This window comes from Macrosteles quadrilineatus, unplaced genomic scaffold (assembly GCF_028750875.1).
Source record: "Macrosteles quadrilineatus isolate MER2022 unplaced genomic scaffold, UCM_ALF_1.0 Scaffold_1__1_contigs__length_201487025, whole genome shotgun sequence".
In the NCBI taxonomy this organism is placed as follows: Eukaryota; Metazoa; Arthropoda; class Insecta; order Hemiptera; family Cicadellidae; genus Macrosteles; species Macrosteles quadrilineatus.
In genome coordinates this window covers 89,489,826-89,508,833 of record NW_026542594.1, presented here as the reverse complement: position 1 = coordinate 89,508,833, position 19,008 = coordinate 89,489,826, and the positions used below count along the sequence as shown (strand labels likewise).

Sequence of the window (19,008 nt, the reverse complement as noted above, 5' to 3'; positions counted from 1 at the left end):
TTAAAGGCTGAAAGCTACGTAAGGCCGAAATGGCAGCTGTCATCGTCATCTGGGGGCCGATTAGGGTTTTACGGCCCTATGGGCATAAAACCAGCAGTACATTATTACTTACTTAAAATATCAAAAGTATACAAAATACACAAGCAATATCCATGCATTTTATGTCACCGCTGCTGCATAGCAACTATTTATTATTGTTTTTGCTGGTTCCTCTAAATATTTCTTCTTCTTCACATAACCTTAAAGTTGTAGTTGTGTTAACTGTAAATGTGCATTTATTGAGTGAAAAAGGCAACTTTATACTCTCAATTTTGTAGTGTGGTGTAAAATGGCGTTCGTACCATGGGCCGAAAGGGTTTTGCAACTCTCGCCTTCGTCTTGAACTTAAAAAAACCATCTCAAACCGGCAAAGCCTCATTTTTGGTCCTAGATACGAATTATACTATGACATATGTCTGAAGGGGGCGGCACTAAGAATAGTGCCTAGGGGTGAAAAATGTATAAATCCTTCTTTGCAAATTATAAAGATGCTCAGTGGGTTTGTTAACCTTAATAACACGACCCTTGACAAGGAGCACCTCGGTAATAAGACTATTTTCTTAATCTCCTTGAGACACTTCTTATCGAGGTTCTACTGTACCACATTTCCAATGCATACCTCTGCATGCTTGCCCCATACACTTGCAAAAAGTTAGTTAATGTCCTGTTTTGAATATAAAAATATTCCTAGAATTTGTTAATTTATATTGAAGACATTAATTTCCATCCAATAAAAAACTCAATAGAACAAAACCTATTTCCTGCTTTATTTGGCTCTCACCTGAACCAAGATGAACAAAAAATATTACATCTGCAAGTAAAATATGGAGGAATTGGTTTAGTTGATCCTACCGCTCAGGGAAAAGCATTGTTCCGAGCTTCAAAGAGATGTTGTAAATTCATCATAGACTCCCTAAAAACTAAGAGGAAAATAAGTATGCAAGAACATGAAGAACATTTGATTATCACAAAAAAGGACTTGAAAGAGGAAAGAAGATTAGAAGAAGAAAACATTTTGAAATCGACTATTCAAAATCTTCCTCTAAAACAACAAAAAATTATCTTGCGAGGAGCAAATACTAAAGCGAAACACAGTGGATGGCTGTCATGTATTCCTCTGAAAAAAATTAACTTAGATCTTTCTCCACTGGAGTTCAGAGATGCTCTTGCATTAAGATATGGGAAAACTCCTATACACCTCCCCTCTTCATGTGTTGGTTGTAGCAAAAACTTCAATATGGAACATGCCCATAACTGTCGCACAGGTGGTTTGATAATATACATATTACATAATGAGGTAAGGGATACCCTTGGAAGCTTGATGGAGCTAGCATGGGGAAACTGTGTTCGAGAACCAATGATCTCTGAGCAAGGGTCATTTGATACTGCAGCACTAAAAGCAGACTTGGCTTGTAGGGGTGTATGGGAGGTTCAGACGGAAGCATTATTCGATGTACATGTCGTTGACACTGATGCTCCCTCGTACTTGAACCTCCCATACGAAAAAGTGTTGGAGAATGCAGAAAGAGAGAAGAAGAGGAAATATTTAACAATAACAGAAACCAGAAATTCATCTTTTACCCCACTAGTCACGTCTGTGGACGGAATGCTGGGCAAAGAGTTTCAGACCTTGCTCAGAGCAATGGCAGAACGCCTAACAGAAAAATGGAATAAACCTTACAGTTTAGTGATGAACTGGATAAGGGTAAAAACCATCTGTGCGACATTAAGGGCCAGCAGCATGTGTCTAAAGAGGACAAGGAAGAAGTGGAGAGGACCTTTAGAGAGTTTGAAGATGGGGCTGGAGTACCAGTTATTTATTAATTTAAATATCAAATGTTTTATTATTTTTCCATGTCAAAATTGATTATATTACAGTGTTTTGCTTTGTTCTTTCAAATTCATATTGAAAAATAACATTTGCTGGGTTGGATTGTTTGTATATGAAATTTTTAGAGTTACATAATTTTACGATTATAGTAAAGTTAATTTCTGTACATTCTATATCAGTGACTGTTATTTGATCACTTGTAGCTCAAACAAAAACAATACATTTGTATAAAATATAAGACTGATAAATATGCCGAATTACAATGATTAAAAACAGATGCACAAGCACAGTGCAAGATGGATGGAATGGTATTGTGGTAAACATGTCCTGAAAAGAGAACCAACAGGACATGGTAAATGAATAACATTTGCTTGGGTACTGGTGATAGAAATATTCACAATACCACACACAATTCACAAAAGCCTACATTTTGTAGTTGTGATTTCATGGTTGGCTAATTGCCTTCAGTAACCGCAAAAAAAACCCTGCCACAGCAAACCTATAGCCTATGCGAATTTCCATTTGCGAAATTCCATTTAGATTTGATTTACACAAAAAGTATTGTCTTTGAAATGACAGATTTATTACTAGTGAAGGTCGGATCCGGACTACAACCGGCACCGGATCGGATCCAAAAAATTCCGGATCTTGGGCTGGATCCGGTTTTGATGGATCCGATTTTTTCCGATTTTCCCCGATTTTTTTTACTAACACAAAGCTGTCTGTATCCATGTAAAAGAACGATTTTTTCCCGATTTTTGATCAATGTCACAGTGCTGTATATTACGACGCCAATAACCTATATGGTTGTGCAATGTCACAGTACTGTATATTACGACATCAATAACCTGTATGGCTGGGCAATGTCACAGTACTGTATATTACGACGCCAATAACCTCTATGGTTGTGCAATGTCACAGTACTGTATATTACGACATCAATAACCTGTATGGCTGGGCAATGTCACAGTACTGTATATTACGACATCAATAACCTGTATGGTTAGGCAATGTCACAGTATTGTATATTAGGATGTCAATAACCTCTATGGTTGGGCAATGTCACAGTACTGTATATTACGACGTCAATAATCTCTATGGTTGTGCAACGTCACAGTACTGTATATTACGACGTCAATAACATCTATGGTTAGGCCATTTCACAGTACTGTATATTACGACGCCAATAACTTCTACGGTTGTGCAATGTCACAGTACCGGTACTGTATATTACGACATCGATAACCTGTATGGCTGGGCAATGTCACAGTACTGTATATTACGACGCCAATAACCTGTATGGCTGAGCAATGTCGCAGTACTGTATATTACGACGTCAATAACCTGTATGGCTGAGCAATGTCGCAGTACTGTATATTACGACGTCAATAACCTGTATGGTTAGGCAATGTCACAGTAGGTATTGTATATTACGACGTCAATAACCTCGGACGTGTTGCAGAAAGTCAACAGTGCGGAAGGTCAAATAATTTATACCTGTGCCGCTAGGTCAAAAACTACAATGTTTGCAGTGTCTGTAGATCAAAAATCCCAGTAAGTCAAATAGTACAGTCCGAGCTAAAAACGTGGTCTATGTTAAAGCAATTGACTTATTGGGAATTTGACCTAATGCAACAGCAGTTTTAATATAACGAAATAAGATAAAATATAAGTTCAGTTTCGCTGAGTCAACAGTGCCGGAAGGTCAAAAGTATAATCTGTTAAAAACAACGATAGTCCTCTCGACGCATGACTTCAATAATTTCGTGTTTTGATGTACTTAAAGTTGTGCTAAAATTTTGAAAATTGGCACAGAGCTTCTTGGTTAGTCCTACTCGATGACTATTTTGTTGGAAATTTAAACTATTTACCGATCTAATTAATAAAAATTGATATGTATGGTGAAATAGTTTTAAATCGTGATTTCTAACATGAAAAAGTTAGCATGCGAGATTATTTTGTTTTGTTTTTGGGTTAGAGAGGTTTTGTCTGTGGCAAAGTTGTAGCCAAAAGTGTGATGCGTAAAATATATTTTTTTGAATTTTTTACAGTCAGTGGTTCAATAGATAACTTGGGTTGAAGAGGACGGCAAATTTAGCATTTCGCAACGCATGGAAAGAACTACATCGTACGATGCGACTGCTGAGTGGACTTCTAATTTACAAAGAACAAGAAAAAGATGAATATACAGATCACCAGTACATTCATATTATTTATAAAACATCTTTCTGTATTACCAGCTTACATTTTTCACTTATAAGAATACATCATAAACAGGGTGTTAAAAATAAGTGGGGAGATACTTTACCTAGTAATTCCTTAAGTCAAAATAAACAGAAAATCAAGGACAACATTTTTTCCGAAATCGTTTCGTTAACCAGACATCCACCATTTTGTATTTTTTACATACAAATATTTATCTTTGCACTTTTCCAACCGATGTTTATGAAACTTGGTATGTATGTTAAGGTAGGAGAGACCCATGTTATAAAAAAAGATTCATCTCGATTCACCCTAAAATTTCAACATTTAACACTTAACTACAATATAATATACTTTACTACACCACAATATTTACGTATCACCATAAATCTTTAACAAAATAAAACGTTAACATTTTTAAAATCCAAAGTAAATCAATATAATCTTTCTTTTTTGAAAAATATATTTAAAAAAAGACGATGGTAAAATAACGACAGGCGAGTTTCGATCTGGGTGTTTCAGGTTTAAATCTAGGATGATTTAACATTAATAAGGTAACATTAATGTTTAATCCTCCTAGGTATGAACTGATTGAGAGGAATACATGAAACCGAAGGGGGGAGGTAGCAACAAGTGCACTAGTATTTACTAGTGTCCAATTACAATTTGATGGTTTTAACCAAAACCTTTTCTATTTCACTTATTTTCAGCTGTTAAATTTCAAACAATACGTTTTAGTGACATCATTAACGTTATTATCATCATCATCATCGTTTGAGTTTGGGTTTGCGGCAATGTATTTTTATGAATAAAACCTTTAATTTGATACCAAACTTGACCTCTGCTGCTATTAATTGACTGTATGCACTATTAATTAACAGCTGTGTCTAAGGATTATGTCGGCCTTAGTCACAAACAGGACAACAAGATCGCTCCACTCATCCCACACTCATCTCCATTCATACTTGGCTTAAAATGTATACATTTGTATGGTCGCCATTTCAAAGCAACATGGCTACATTATCAATGGCAAACGTGGAAAACCTTATACGAGTGTGAGTAAGTCCGAAAACAATTCTAAAAAACAATAAGAAATAAATTGCAAGAGCCGTTGCTTATATCATTGGGTATACACGTATGTACTGACGTGTATACTCAATGCTTATATCGAACGAATGTACATCGTGAGAATTTCCATTAGTTGTTCCATTTAGTTGTGTGTCCATTAGTATAATAGTTTAGTTGACTCTTTTAAAGTCAGCGGAAATTGTGACTGTTATTACCCTTGAAATGATGTTTGTGTAGTACTTTGCAATCCTACCAATGCTTATAGAATCATACGATTACAATTTTCTGGTTAGAATATGTCGCATAGAGTGGTGACTGCAGTATCTTTTTGGTTTGCTTGTAAAACAGGATCAACAGACATTTTCCATCGACTTAAACAATACGATACTCTCAAATTGTTCATTGCTATAACAAACTATCACACAGTTTGATGAATATTTGTGTGTAAACCACATACAGTACACCTGTATTCTATCTATTTTTCCTTTTATTTTTCCAAGACTTTATAGAAAATCACGCATTACGTGATCAGTGAAGAAAGGCTGTATCCCATGTGTTTTATAGGTAAAGAAGTAAAGAAGAACACTGCTTAAGGTCAGAGCATTCAGTTATCATCAGCAATTGTAATTCCCGAATCAGTAACTGAATCAATAGTCAATTATGTTAGGGTTTGTTGATTATTTATAATGCACTTTACATGCTCCATTTGATAGTTTATAATAATTTACTCGGAATCTATAAGACACCTTTGGCTTGTATTAAATACAATTATTATCAACTAGCTTGTAACCGCGCTTCGCAACGGAGAGGACACTAAAGCGAAAAATTTGATCTTGAACTCTGTTGTATGAAATAGTTACACATTCCCCGTTGTTTTAAACTTAATCACCAAAAATATTATCTACTACAAACCGAATTTGTATACTTTTTTGTAAGTGTATTTCATGTTTTTGTGTGTTATTTCTGTAACCACGTTGAATATTTATAAAAATAGCTAACTCTGTATTATCTTAGCGATTGTAAAAAATATTAATGCAGAAGAACTTTGATTCAAACCGTAAAACCCTAGGCTAAATTATTACATTCAATGAAAGTTTATTTGTAGCAAAGTAAAAACACGCGCACACGACTAACACTACTGTAGGTGTGATGAAGACCAAGACCAGACCAACGTCAAGTGTTAGTGAAGAGCATAGAGGTGTATTGTAGGAAGAGGAGAGGTTTGTACAGTTCGGCCAAAGTTTCTGTGCGCACGACCAGATCTGTTTCTGGTTGGATCTAGGCGAGGGGGTTGTCGAGGGTACTTTTGTGAAAACATTTGTGTCTTGCTACTCACTCACCCCAACCCTCACACACTGCCAACAACCGGTATCCGTAAGTTTTAGTTCGGCTAGTAGCGCGACCCCGACCCGTCCACGCGCACAGAATTTGTAGGCTGTTACCTGTGCTTTGACTCTAGCGCGTTTGGCGCGAAAATAGCGTGCAGTACAGTACAGCTAAAACTTCTGTGCATGTAGACGGGTCACTACTAGTCGAACTAAACATTCGGGTCGGTTATTGACAGTACTGGGGAGGGGTGAGTGATGAGCAAGACACAAGTGGTTTCAAAAAAGTGCCCTTGCAAACCCCCTCACCTATATCCAACCAGATCTGGTCGCGACAGGAACTTTGGCTACTGCCACTGGTATTGCAGTTGTTTGTGGAATATTTCTGCACAACAATTTACCCGTGTAAATTAACGGTAGTATACAAAATACGAAACGTGACAGTGGATTGGGCCGTTTAGTATTTTGAATACAATAGGGGTACTCGTCAAACAGTTAAATATTATTATTTCTATGAAATTAATGGGCAACTTTAAAGATTAGGTGGAATTTCTAACAATACTTCACCGTAATCAGCAGCAAACATACATAAGGAATTCCAGTTATTACAACAGACGCTCTGACAGCCCGTCAACATAAGACCTGCAGACGGGTCAATGAATATGCTGAAAAAAATAACAAGATAAGTGAGTGTAAAGTGACTATTTATATCCGGTCGTCATACGCCACGAGACATTCCGTCAGTGAATGGGAGGCCCACACAAGGGTGAAGATCGATAACGCGCTGCATTTGGAATGGAATAAATTGCACAGGTCCTCGAAAAGTACTAAATTCTCGAGTCCCGAAAAAGTCAAGTGCCCAGAATGTCTTATACACATACGGAAATTCAAGTCCTCAAAATATTGCAATAGTGTATTTTCGTATAAATTCTTGAGACCCGAAAAAGTCAAGTCCCCAAAATGTCTTATACACTCACATATAAATGAATTTGAACGGATGGTGTTTTTGGCCTCTAGGGACTCAAAACGAAAAATTACATCGGTCCCGGGTCCAGGTGTTGCCATGAGTACTACGGTAATAGCTTATTCCCTATATGCGAAATTCGCTAAAAACCTAATAATTCTATATAAGCGGGTAACTAGCTGTACCCGCTGGCTTTGCCCCGTTTAACTAATTAATTTTCAAGATGAGCTCGTTCGCATGGCTCAATCACGTCCTGGTTGAAGTTCGTTCGCTACGCTCACTCACCTTTAGGTTGGAGCTCGTTCGCTGAGCTCACTTGCCTTGGGGTTAACTCGCCTCCAGGTTGAAGTTCGTTCGAAACGCTCACTCAGCTTTTGGTTGCAAATTAGCTGTTGTCATAAATTGTTTAATTGCCACAGCTGTTAAGATTCATTAATTCCTTTTAAATATGAAAAATCACAAGGTTAACATAGGAAACTCCAGAGCCACTGGGGCGAAGCTCGAATGCCCTATCATAATAAAAATTACTTAGTTTTCCTATTTAATGTCCAAAGAATCGGTGTATCGAATTTCAGCCTCCTAGGTAAATGGGAAGTGGGAGAATTAGTGATGATGAGTGAGTGAGAGTGAGTGTGTCAGTGAGGGCTTTACCTTTTATAAGTATACATAGCACATTCAACCAGCTGTTAGTTAAAACAAATTATATTGGACTAAAACAAATCGATGATTACAAAGAATACTTAAAAAAATAATTTGAACATCCTACTACTGTATTTTACTATGCATATTTAATTAATCTGCCATCCTCGTACCGAATAATTAAATGTATCAAATTACACTATAGTAATTATAATTATAGTAATTATTATTATAGTAATTATAGTATGTTAAATGTGGTCAGCATTACACATAGTATAAATAATAAGCCAACCATAAGTATGTATTTGAATTTTCTTCCAAATGCTGAATTTGTGTCACAAATGCTGAATGTTACAGCTGTTATGTTAAGCAAATTATATTGTACTAAAAGCTAGCTAGAAGCATTGACTTATTGGAGAAGGTTAGCATCGGCTGCTAGACTTTTTAAAAACTAAAACTTAATTTATAAAAAACTGGGACACTAATTTTAAATTATGGCTTTGAAATTCCCTAGTTCTCAAAATTGTCTTTCTTTTAACACAAAACTAATGAAAATCCATCTTCTGGTTGATTCAGAATCGTGAAAAAACCCCATTTACGTTTTAATAGTATATATGATAGTTTGGACAGGTTTCAACCCTTCCGAGGCGTAATACATTTACACAGTTTATATGTAGACTACATTATAACTCATAAAATAGTTCTACAATTAAATGGATCTCCTTTTACAAACGTATATAATAACCAGAAATTTTCAGATCGTCCTTGCGGGTATTTTATGCCACAAATTTTGACGAAAGGCTATACCTATTTACAGTGTTGACCAAACAGTTGGCAAGAAGCATTAATAGATAAGCTATGTACCAAATATGATAATTTTAGCTCTATTCTAATTATGACAAAACACGAAGTAACTAAAAGCGAGTTTTGTTGGTGTAGTAAGCGTTAAAGGAGGTCTACTTTACACTGAATCGACGTTCACTTTTATTACTTTTGATCTTCCGGCACTGTTGACTCAGCGAAACTGAACTTGTATTTTACCGTATTTCGTTATATTAAAACTGCTGTTGCATTAGGTCAAATTCCCAATAAGTCAATTGCTTTAACATAGACCACGTTTTTAGCTCGGACTGTATTATTTGACTTACTGGGACTTTTGATCTACAGACACTGCAAACATTGTAGTTCTTGAACTAGCGGCACAGGTATAAATTATTTGATCTTCCGGGACTGTTGACTTCCAGCAACATTCCCATAACCTCTATGGTTGGGCAATGTCTCAGTACTGTATATTACGACGTCAATCAAATCAAATAAAATCATCCTTTATTCATAATGTACAATATATACATGTATATATACAATATATACATATATACATATATACATATATATGCAATATATAAATATATACATATATATATATACAATACATCAATATATACATATATGACGTTATTGACATCGCAATATACAGTACTGTGACATTGCCTAACCATACAGGTTATTGACGTCGTAATATACAGTACTGTGACATTGCCTAACCATACAGGTTATTGACGTCGTAATATACAGTACTGTGACATTGCCCTACCATAGAGGTTTTTAGCGTCGTAATATACAGTACTGTGACATTGCCCATCCATACAGGTTATTGACGTCGTAATATACAGTACTGTGACATTGCCTAACCATTGAGGTTATTGACGTTGTAATATACAGTACTGTGACATTGCCTAACCATACAGGTTATTGACGTCGTAATTTACAGTACTGTGACATTGCCCACCTAATAGTTTAATTTTAAGATTTGGAAAAGTTTTAGTGTCCCCAAAAAATGAGGGAGTATGGGCTCAACTGGAGATTACTCTATATATAAGATATATTAACCTTTAATCTTTACCAATTTAATTTTAAACAGTATGATTTAAATTGGCATTCTGTTAATTAGGTTTTTTTAACAAGCCCTTATGACACTGTGTATCTGGATTCGGATCCGACGATCCGGATCCGAATTGTTCAAGATCCGGATCCGGTACCTACATTTTCTTGGATCCGCCCATCACTATTTATTACCGGGTCCGCGGAATTGGCTAACTCTGGAACTCGCTAACCCCATGTTAAACGCCCTATCTTCAAATTTGGTCGACGAGAGTCGTCCAATGGGAGCCAAACACGAATATTTTTGGCCAGTGTTGCCGAAAGTGTAGTACCTATATCGTATCGGTACCATAATGTCGTATCCTACGATTATTAGGAGTAAGAGCAACGTAGTCGATAAAATAAATATATTTAGAAGTATGTTTAACATTATTCCTATGATTATTATTGTGGAAAATGCATTATAGTCTTACCATAGACTAACCAACACAAGTAAACTTTACATCCCATTGTAAACTTTGAAGCTCGTTTTTCGTGTCTAGTTCATGTCCGGTGACACTGATCGCTAGTGTCGACAAAAGTGTGTTTCTATTATTTTATAGTTAACTTCATGATTTGTTTTTTAATTTTTGGTTATATAACTAGGGGACGTGTTATTAGTTGTGATTAGAACGTTTTATTTGGTTAAACGAGGTTTTAAATTACTGAAAACAAGAAACAATTGTAAACAAAACACGACCTCTAAAGACAGTGCACCGGACAGAACTAACAATAAAACTGTCTTCAGCTGATCCATTAGGATGAGAAATCTACTAAGGGAGTATGTTTTATCCCTTAGTAGATTTCTCATCCTAATGGATCAGCTGAAGACAGTTTTATTGTTAGTTCTGTCCGGTAGCTTATTGGTATGCAAAAAGGTAAAAATGCACATTTAATTTGGATCCATTACATGTTATGAAATATCTATTTTCGCAGTCCGCCATTTGTTTCTTTTATTCGAATAAATACCATTTTGTAAATTTCTGCAAATAAAATTATTTAGTTCGTATTTTATATACTGGGCTTGTAACCTTGAATCATCTATAATATTAAAACGAAACTGGTTTTAAGTTTTAATTTTTAAAAAGTCTAGCAGCCGACGCTAGCAATTTAAAGTATTTTCAATGGTGGTTTAACTAACAGCTGGTTTATAACTGTCATTGAAATGTTTATGTTACGAGTTGTTTGTTTACAAAAATATTGTTCGTTAGTGTTTGCCTACATACTATTTCACTTTAAAATGTAGATAGTTTACCCCTACCGTGAAGGATCTCCGTTATCAGGAAAAGTGTTATTTTGAACTAAACATCTCAAACACTTGCGTTTACTCAAGTTTTGTCGTAAATGCAATCTGTGTAAGTATTTAGTTTATGCATTGCAAATTTCAACTCATATTTGGGAAACATCTTTTCAGCAGTTCATTGCTTAATTATTTAAGATATAAGTGGTTTACGTGTTGATACCTACTTCTTTTTCTGTATGTTTGAATGTGAGTACGTCGGCATACTAAAATGTTGGTTAGTAATGAAAGCGTCAATCGGTGTAGTAGGTCTCTATAAAACTGCCAAATAAACTGCAGGGTGCAGCAGAAACCAAAGTCGACTCATACCATACCAACTATCCCCGTAGTACTGATGATTCAGAAACTTGGGCACTGACCAAAGAACCGAAAAACCTTAATGCTGGGTTAGATAATAAAGTACAGAGAAAATATACAGACCAGTTCAAGAAAACGGCCTGGAGGTCGAAATAAAAAAGATCAGAGAGCTAAGAGAAATGTGTTAACACCCAAATATAGGGATGCTTTCCAGAAGTAGGTAAAGCTTGGATGGACAGGCTGTGCATAAACTTTTAAAAAGTATATTCCAAGGAGTACCACACGATAGACAGGAATATCAAGTTATGAAATGCATCCTCAGACTGGGATCTAAATTTTGAAGAGGCAGGTGATAGAAGAGAATCCTCATAAAGGTTTCAGTGGTCACGGAGGTAAGATAAGGTACGGTAAGTACATAAGTAGTACCGTATGCAATAAATTGGAGGTAGCATGTAGCTACTCTACTCAAAACCAGTGTGAATCGGTCGCCAATCTCACTTCAATATTTTTCAAATCGACACAAATGCTGTTTTATGGTAAAATTATCGGATTTAAAATGCATATCGCCATATTTTAGGTCTTTATTCGAATGGAATAAATAGGTTGTCACGTTACTTTTGTTTATAAGGTGATCTTCCCCATTAAAATTGCCAGAATTTGTGTCTATGCGTGTAAACTAGATGTTCTGAATTATTCCGTTTTAGTTGACAACTCGATTCCCGTACGTAGGACGGGCCACCAGCTCGTAAATCATAATAAAATTTACACGTTAAACGTAATTAAAGAATTACATTGTAGTGGTAATGTATTTTTAAATAGAGCTATTGAATTTAAATAAATATTTATCAATACATTATAAAGTGGTAGGCCTAATGTATTCATGGATTGCATTAAAAGTTAGTCTATGCATAAATACAACTTGTAAATTTCTTTTATCGTAGGCTATTAGTGTAGACCCGGGGTCATCCTCTTAATTTTGTTGAATTAATATTAATTTTACGTCTTTCAGTAGGCCTACTTTTTAAAAAAAAGTCTGGAGTTTTTCTCTAGGCTGATTCTAAATGGATGCAGGCGTTCTTGTTTATTACAATTCTATGAATTGGTGGTCATAGCTAAAATTACTTAATCTTATCCAAAAACAAAGCTATTGTCTATTGTGAAGCTCAGTACTGGGCAACGGTGAACCGAGCAATGGCTTGGTATAGTTTATATCAATTGTGAAAGCAATATAAAGGAAACCCAACACTCAAATCAGGAAAATCCGTCAATTCGTTTATTAAGAATCGTGTCACGTTTTATTATATGAATATTATATTTTTTACAAGTGGTGCTTAGGTGTACAATCTAAAAACGGTTTTATAACATGTAACATAAATCTGTTTTCCGTGTTTAAGAACTTGCGTGTATTTTAGCTTTAGTTTCGTAGAGGTTTAATTATTTAGTACCAATTAAACTGAAATTTCAATATTTTTCATATTCTATTATTTTCTTTTATACTGATGGCATTTATATTTAAGATCGAAATCATAAACATTTAACTGGCCATTGTACAGTTTAATAAAAAAACACTTTTTCATGATTTTTTAATTGTCTTTGAATTACTTTGGGCTAGTTATCTGTTAAAAGTGGAATTGATAACAAAAAACAATAATATTTACTGTATCTTTATTGACACTGACATTTTGAAATACGGCAGTGTACGATTATTTTGTCGTACAAGGTTGGCAAAGCTCCGTGCAGTGGGCGCGGCCGGGTTAGCGACTTCCAGAGTTAGCGAATTCCGCCGCGAGACAAAATCGAGTTAGCGGGTTCCGGAGTTAGCCAATTCCTGACTGAGACGGTTAGCCAGTTCCAGAGTTAGCCAGTTCCGACACACGACCGAGTTAGCGAGTTCCTGAGTTAGCCAATTCCTACGTCTCTGCATAGTTTCCAAGTAAACTTAATTTTATTTTATAAAAATTTTATTTTATTTTATTTTATTATTTATTAAATTTATTAAATTTAATATTTATTTAATTTTATTTAATATTTATATTTAATAATATTTTATTAATATTTTATTTAATATTTATTTATTTAATTTTAATATTTATTAAATTTTATTTTATTTATTTTATAAAATAAAATTAAGTTTACTAACTGCAAAGAAAATTGATTAATTATTAGTCCAAAGTTGAATTGCCATTTGGTTTTCATAGGTTCATAGATACAGTTAAATATAAATTAACATGATAATCACCATAATGCAGATAGAATATACTAGGCTGTACGTTTACCTGTAGCTTCCACAAACTGTAGTTAAGTATTTTGCATCCATTTCCATGACTGAATTTTTAATAATTGTCTCAATCAGACTTATTTCCTCTCGTGGTATTCTTTTCTCAAAATCTTCAAAGTACCTGAATAAAACACAAACTTAAAAAAATAACAAAGTTTTTCACCAAATTATTCTGCCATAAAATCGAGGTGCTTTAATGACAATTCTTTTAGGCGAAGTTATCATCAAATATCCTATCAAGTTCTTAAATAGTACATGGCTAACTACTAGTATGAATCTAAATGTATGATTTAAGCCCAAAAATGTAATAAAAATATCCATTCAATGTGATCAGGTTTTGAGCAGTACAAATATTTAAGGGCAGGTCAATCCAAATTTAAGTCAGAGTGTGCTAAAATATCAACTTAATGATATTCAATAAATGCACTTTAACGATCAAGCTTCAGTTTTTGTACTCCTTAAGAAAGGAGAATGTCTGTTAAAAAAACAGCCTAAAGTAGTATCAACTCAGAATGATTTTTTCCTAGCCGAAATCATATATAGGCTACTATCACGTTCACTGTGTTATATATTTTCCTGCACTATTACCCTGGTGCGATACGAGACGAGATTACGTTGCGCATCATAAACCTCGAAATGTACATATATGAGGTTATTGACATCGCAATATACAGTACTGTGACATTGCCTAACCATACAGGTTATTGACGTCGTAATATACAGTACTGTGACATTTCCAGAATACCCTAAAATAGTTTTGGGTCTATCCAATTACACAGTACTTGTTTTATCCTAAATATAAGTCAACCTTACTGGACCACTTAATAATGTTCCTAAAAGGAAAGAAATTTGGTTGTACTAAAGAATGTGATTATATTAAAGATTTTATGAAGAAAAATTTGATTTTAAATTTGTCATAAATAGATTTATTTTACATTTATTTTTTTATACTAAATGTAAATAATTAAATGAAAGGTTAACAAAATAAAATAGTTGTAGTGTTGTTTTCGTATTGAAATTAATAAATCATTCATATTTCTTGTTCACTAGTCAAAAACAAGGTTACTATTCCGGCCATGAGAGAGATATACAACATAAACATGTGAATTTATCAATCGACTGCGGGTTGCCACTGCGTTTTGCCGCTCCTAGACTTCAACCGGTTCGAAAATAAGCTACATTTTACCGCATGAAAAAACACCCGTGTGGCCTTAGCCTGAAGGGGGCTTCGTGCTTGGGGCAAAAAATACAATTTTGAATTTTTGAAATAGAAACTCTTGTCCCAACGTAGAACGTAGCTTGTAAAATTGTGTTGTGTTGGAGATTCAAGGGAGTTAAAATACTTTTTTTTAAAAGGTTTTGTAAAATAGTAATTATGTGTCAAAATTTAGATTTTCAATTTAGTTGTTAAGAGTCAAAATCATACAGGTCTAGTACGATTTTTAAAATCTATTTATACATTTTATAGCAACTAGGGTCGTCTGATGTTAAAAAAAATTACATTTTGGAAGCAGGCGAGCGTTGTTGACTGAAATCGTAAACAAGCAATAAGCAGAAGCAGCTGCAACAATAAATGATAATGAGCTGATAAGGGAACCTGTCTAGTCCTGTCTGACTCACGCACGCATACACACACATACGATGCCTTATCGCCTTTCCAAAACAATTATTTAAAAATCACTTTACTCCCAGTGTTTGAGACTAGTGGTCACACCAGTTTTTGGTTAAAATTGTCGTACTTTCGTGTTGTATAATTGAGTATACACGTATACGTATACGTGTATACTTAATGGTTGTATTTAATAATTCTGGAAACACTAGTTATTTTTTATTTGTGTTTTCAGTCAAGCTCCAAACAGAATTTGTATTACAGTAAAAACAAATTTAAATTAAACCTTTTACAAGTAGGCCTACGTGTTATTTTATTTTAAATTTATCTATAGTTTTTATTATTTGTTACAAAGGATTTTACATTTTAATGTACCCGGTATTGCAAAACAATTTGTAAGGTAACTGCTAGGTATTTTAAATTTTCATAAATACAGTTACAACAAGAACAAACCATAACAACGTACATTGCAGCTATTTTTAGACTTAAAATATTACATAAAATTAGTTTATGCAAAATGCAACATACTAATCTAACAGGTTTACAGATTATTTCACCTTTACATTTCTTAATTAAAATTAGTGTGCATGTACGTTAAAGTGTGTAACGCATATTCTTGTATGTTCATACTGGGGGCCCCATTGGCAAATTTACCCAGGATCAAAGAATAATTATATAGAAAAACATTGTTTTATATTAACACTTACCTTAAACCTATCTGCTGATGGTGTGTTAGCTTGTCTAAGTTTTTTCTAAGATCGTCAAGAGTGGTAAGGCCAGAATCAACAAGTTCTTTGGCTTTGACTGGCCCAATTCCAGATACTCTGGTAAACAAATTAATGGACTCATTTGTTCCATCTTTACGAATCTACAAAAAGATAAATGTATTTAAATTGGTAATGTTTTTGTTACTAAATGGTTGGTTAAAAATTGGTTATTGATACCTATATAGTAAATTTTATAAGTTCATTTAATTTATCTTATAGATTCCTTTACTTTTAACAAGCTTTTAATTACTGATATAAAATACAAGACACGGGTTGTTAATTTGATCATTAAACTTTCTCAAATGTAAGCAGTAGCAGATGATAATGTAGCACATTATCAAAAAGGGTAACAAACTTTACATAGGCTACAAGTTTATCATGTGGATTAAAAGTGGGCAAAAAACACATATCAGGACTTATTTTAACTCTATTTTTAGTGAATTTCCTGTATAGGGAATAAGCTATTACCCCTCAGTGGCGTAAATAAGGGGGGTGATCAGGGTGATCAATCACCCCCCAAAGACAAGTAATATATTTTTTTAAATAATATTATTTAGAAAAAATATGAATTAAAAATAAATAAAATTTAAATGTTTTTAAGTACTGCTGTTTTAACATATACCGTTAAGCGTGTATAGGTTAAGAAATTCATTAATTAAAACTTAACAATTTTAAATTTAAATTAGCTAAAGGAAGCTAAGTCAAACTGCGTCCACTCCACTAATCAGTGTAGTTTAGCTGTTATTGAGAGTAGTCGGTTACAGTTTTTTTGGTGATTGTGGATCGTGCATTAGTTTTGGTTCTGTTAAGATGTTTTAGTGAAGTGAATCAATTAGCCTATGTGTATTTGTTTTAATCTTGCTGAACAATCGATCAAAAGAAAGGGCCAGTGTTTAATATCGGACATGTTCAAAACCAGGAAATTAGATGACTGTTCCCCTCCTCTGGATATGTTATGGGAACAGGGTTATATGGAGTAAAAATTACTTTTCCCATTTTCGACCCTTAGACCATTAAGTTTCTTTCTAAACCATTCAGCGGAGCTTAAAAAACAATTCATTTAGTTGTAGTATATTGATTCGTTGCTATACGCCTAATAAATAAGGAGAAAAATAAAAAAAAACTTTAAATTTTATATTCCCATGTTATTCTTATGGAGAATAAGTAAACTGTTGTAGTTGGCTTGTTTGTGAGTCACATATTTTGTTCAAATTTGGGAAATATAATTATTTTGTAGTAAACTATTACTAACGTTTCACATAAAAAACATCTTCTTACTTTTCCTTTAGCAGCAAACCTAAGTAGGTACTCGTTAAACTAATACTATTTAAATAAGAGTAGGGCCTACAAATATGACATTTTAAGGAGATATTTTGGTGAAAATCCAATCAGGCAAATGGTAGCCTAATTCACTTGGTGAGGGTATCATATTTTTCTCAGCTTTAACACGTTTGCTGCTGAAATTTGCCTAATATACTTTGACAAAATGTTAAACAAATAGCAAAAATAAAAATATAATTCAACACCCGGGTGCTCACAGCGCTCTGGTGGTAAAACTTAAAACTTTGAGAGTAGTTTGTAAAGATTTTGGCCCGATTAATATTTCCAGCAATCTCTTTTTATAATATATTTGAGAATTACGCATGCAATTTTGAAGGTTACCTGTGAAGACTACCAGAGCTTCACAATTTGTTGTGTTATCTGAAACATCGTCGGAAGATGGAAAGACTTTGTCAAACTCAATAACACATTAATTTCAATTTTTTAGCCCCTGAACTGCGTAGTATAGACTAAACTATTACTTACCTTGTCTTGCAGTTCAAATATAGTGTTTGAATTCCACTACATATGTTTTGCCAAATATGAAAAGTTATGAGGGGATATATGAGGGGATAGATATTATTAAAGAGGGGAAAGCATCCTCAAGTGGTTAAGAGAAACATTGTACTGTATCCGAATTGGATTAGTCAAGATGTAATTTTTTGAATATAAAAATATGTACATTCTGACACGCAGAATAAAATTAACAAATAAAACATTAAACATGTCTGTCTCAGTCAGTGCCATTGGTCGGGTTAAGTTTTGTAAGCCTACAAGAATAAGAATCTTTATTACCCTTTAAACATTTTACAGTGCAATTAGGGTTTGTCATTTGCTACATAATAAATTGCTACATAATATTAAAATGTTTTGTAGTTAAATATTTCACATAAAATAGTAACAAAGATAATATTTATCAAATAAGTTAAGACAAGCTGGCCTGGTTCTAATCTAAAATCTAGTCTACTAATGGCAGGTACATGGTGAAACATAAGGCAAAAAATATGGGCAAAATACAAGTCAAAATAGAACGAGTACATAGAAACAATACTAACATGGCAAGATGGTAAAAATAGATTTTGAAACAAATTAACAAAGGTTAATAAAAATATGTCTATATCAAAATGGTTACCATCAGAAACAAGTTTACTTAAATAAATATGACTAGAATGGCACAAAAATGAAGCAAGTTGGGGTCATTGCGTTTGCTTTTAAAACATCAATTTTGAAATATCGCTTTTAAAAAATTCATCTAGTTTTATAAAAGGGTGGCTAGTTAACCATCTGTACAAAGTAGTCTACATTATAACTAACATGGTGAGAGGTGTAATTTATTTTGTTGAAAAGTGTTATAGGTTCAGTGTTATAGGTTTGTTGTCATGTTTAATGTTTTATTCGTTAATTTATTCTGAGTGTTACAATTTACATATTTTTATATTTAAAATTTAC

General features: G+C 33.9%; 1 protein-coding gene across 4 annotated transcripts in view; it reads right to left on the bottom strand.

The window, feature by feature from the left end:
* Positions 1–19,008, bottom strand: part of LOC128986007 (transferrin-like) — a 156,147-nt gene that overhangs the window by 113,627 nt on the left and 23,512 nt on the right. For 3 of the 4 annotated variants that reach the window (XM_054406190.1, XM_054406108.1, XM_054406278.1), the window contains 2 exons: positions 16,180–16,340; positions 13,862–13,984 (listed from right to left, as the gene is read on the bottom strand). In XM_054406190.1, coding sequence (XP_054262165.1) covers positions 13,862–13,984; positions 16,180–16,340 — 284 coding nt within the window. The remainder of the gene's footprint in view (positions 1–13,861; positions 13,985–16,179; positions 16,341–19,008) is intronic. The other variant, XM_054406361.1, reaches the window with a different exon arrangement.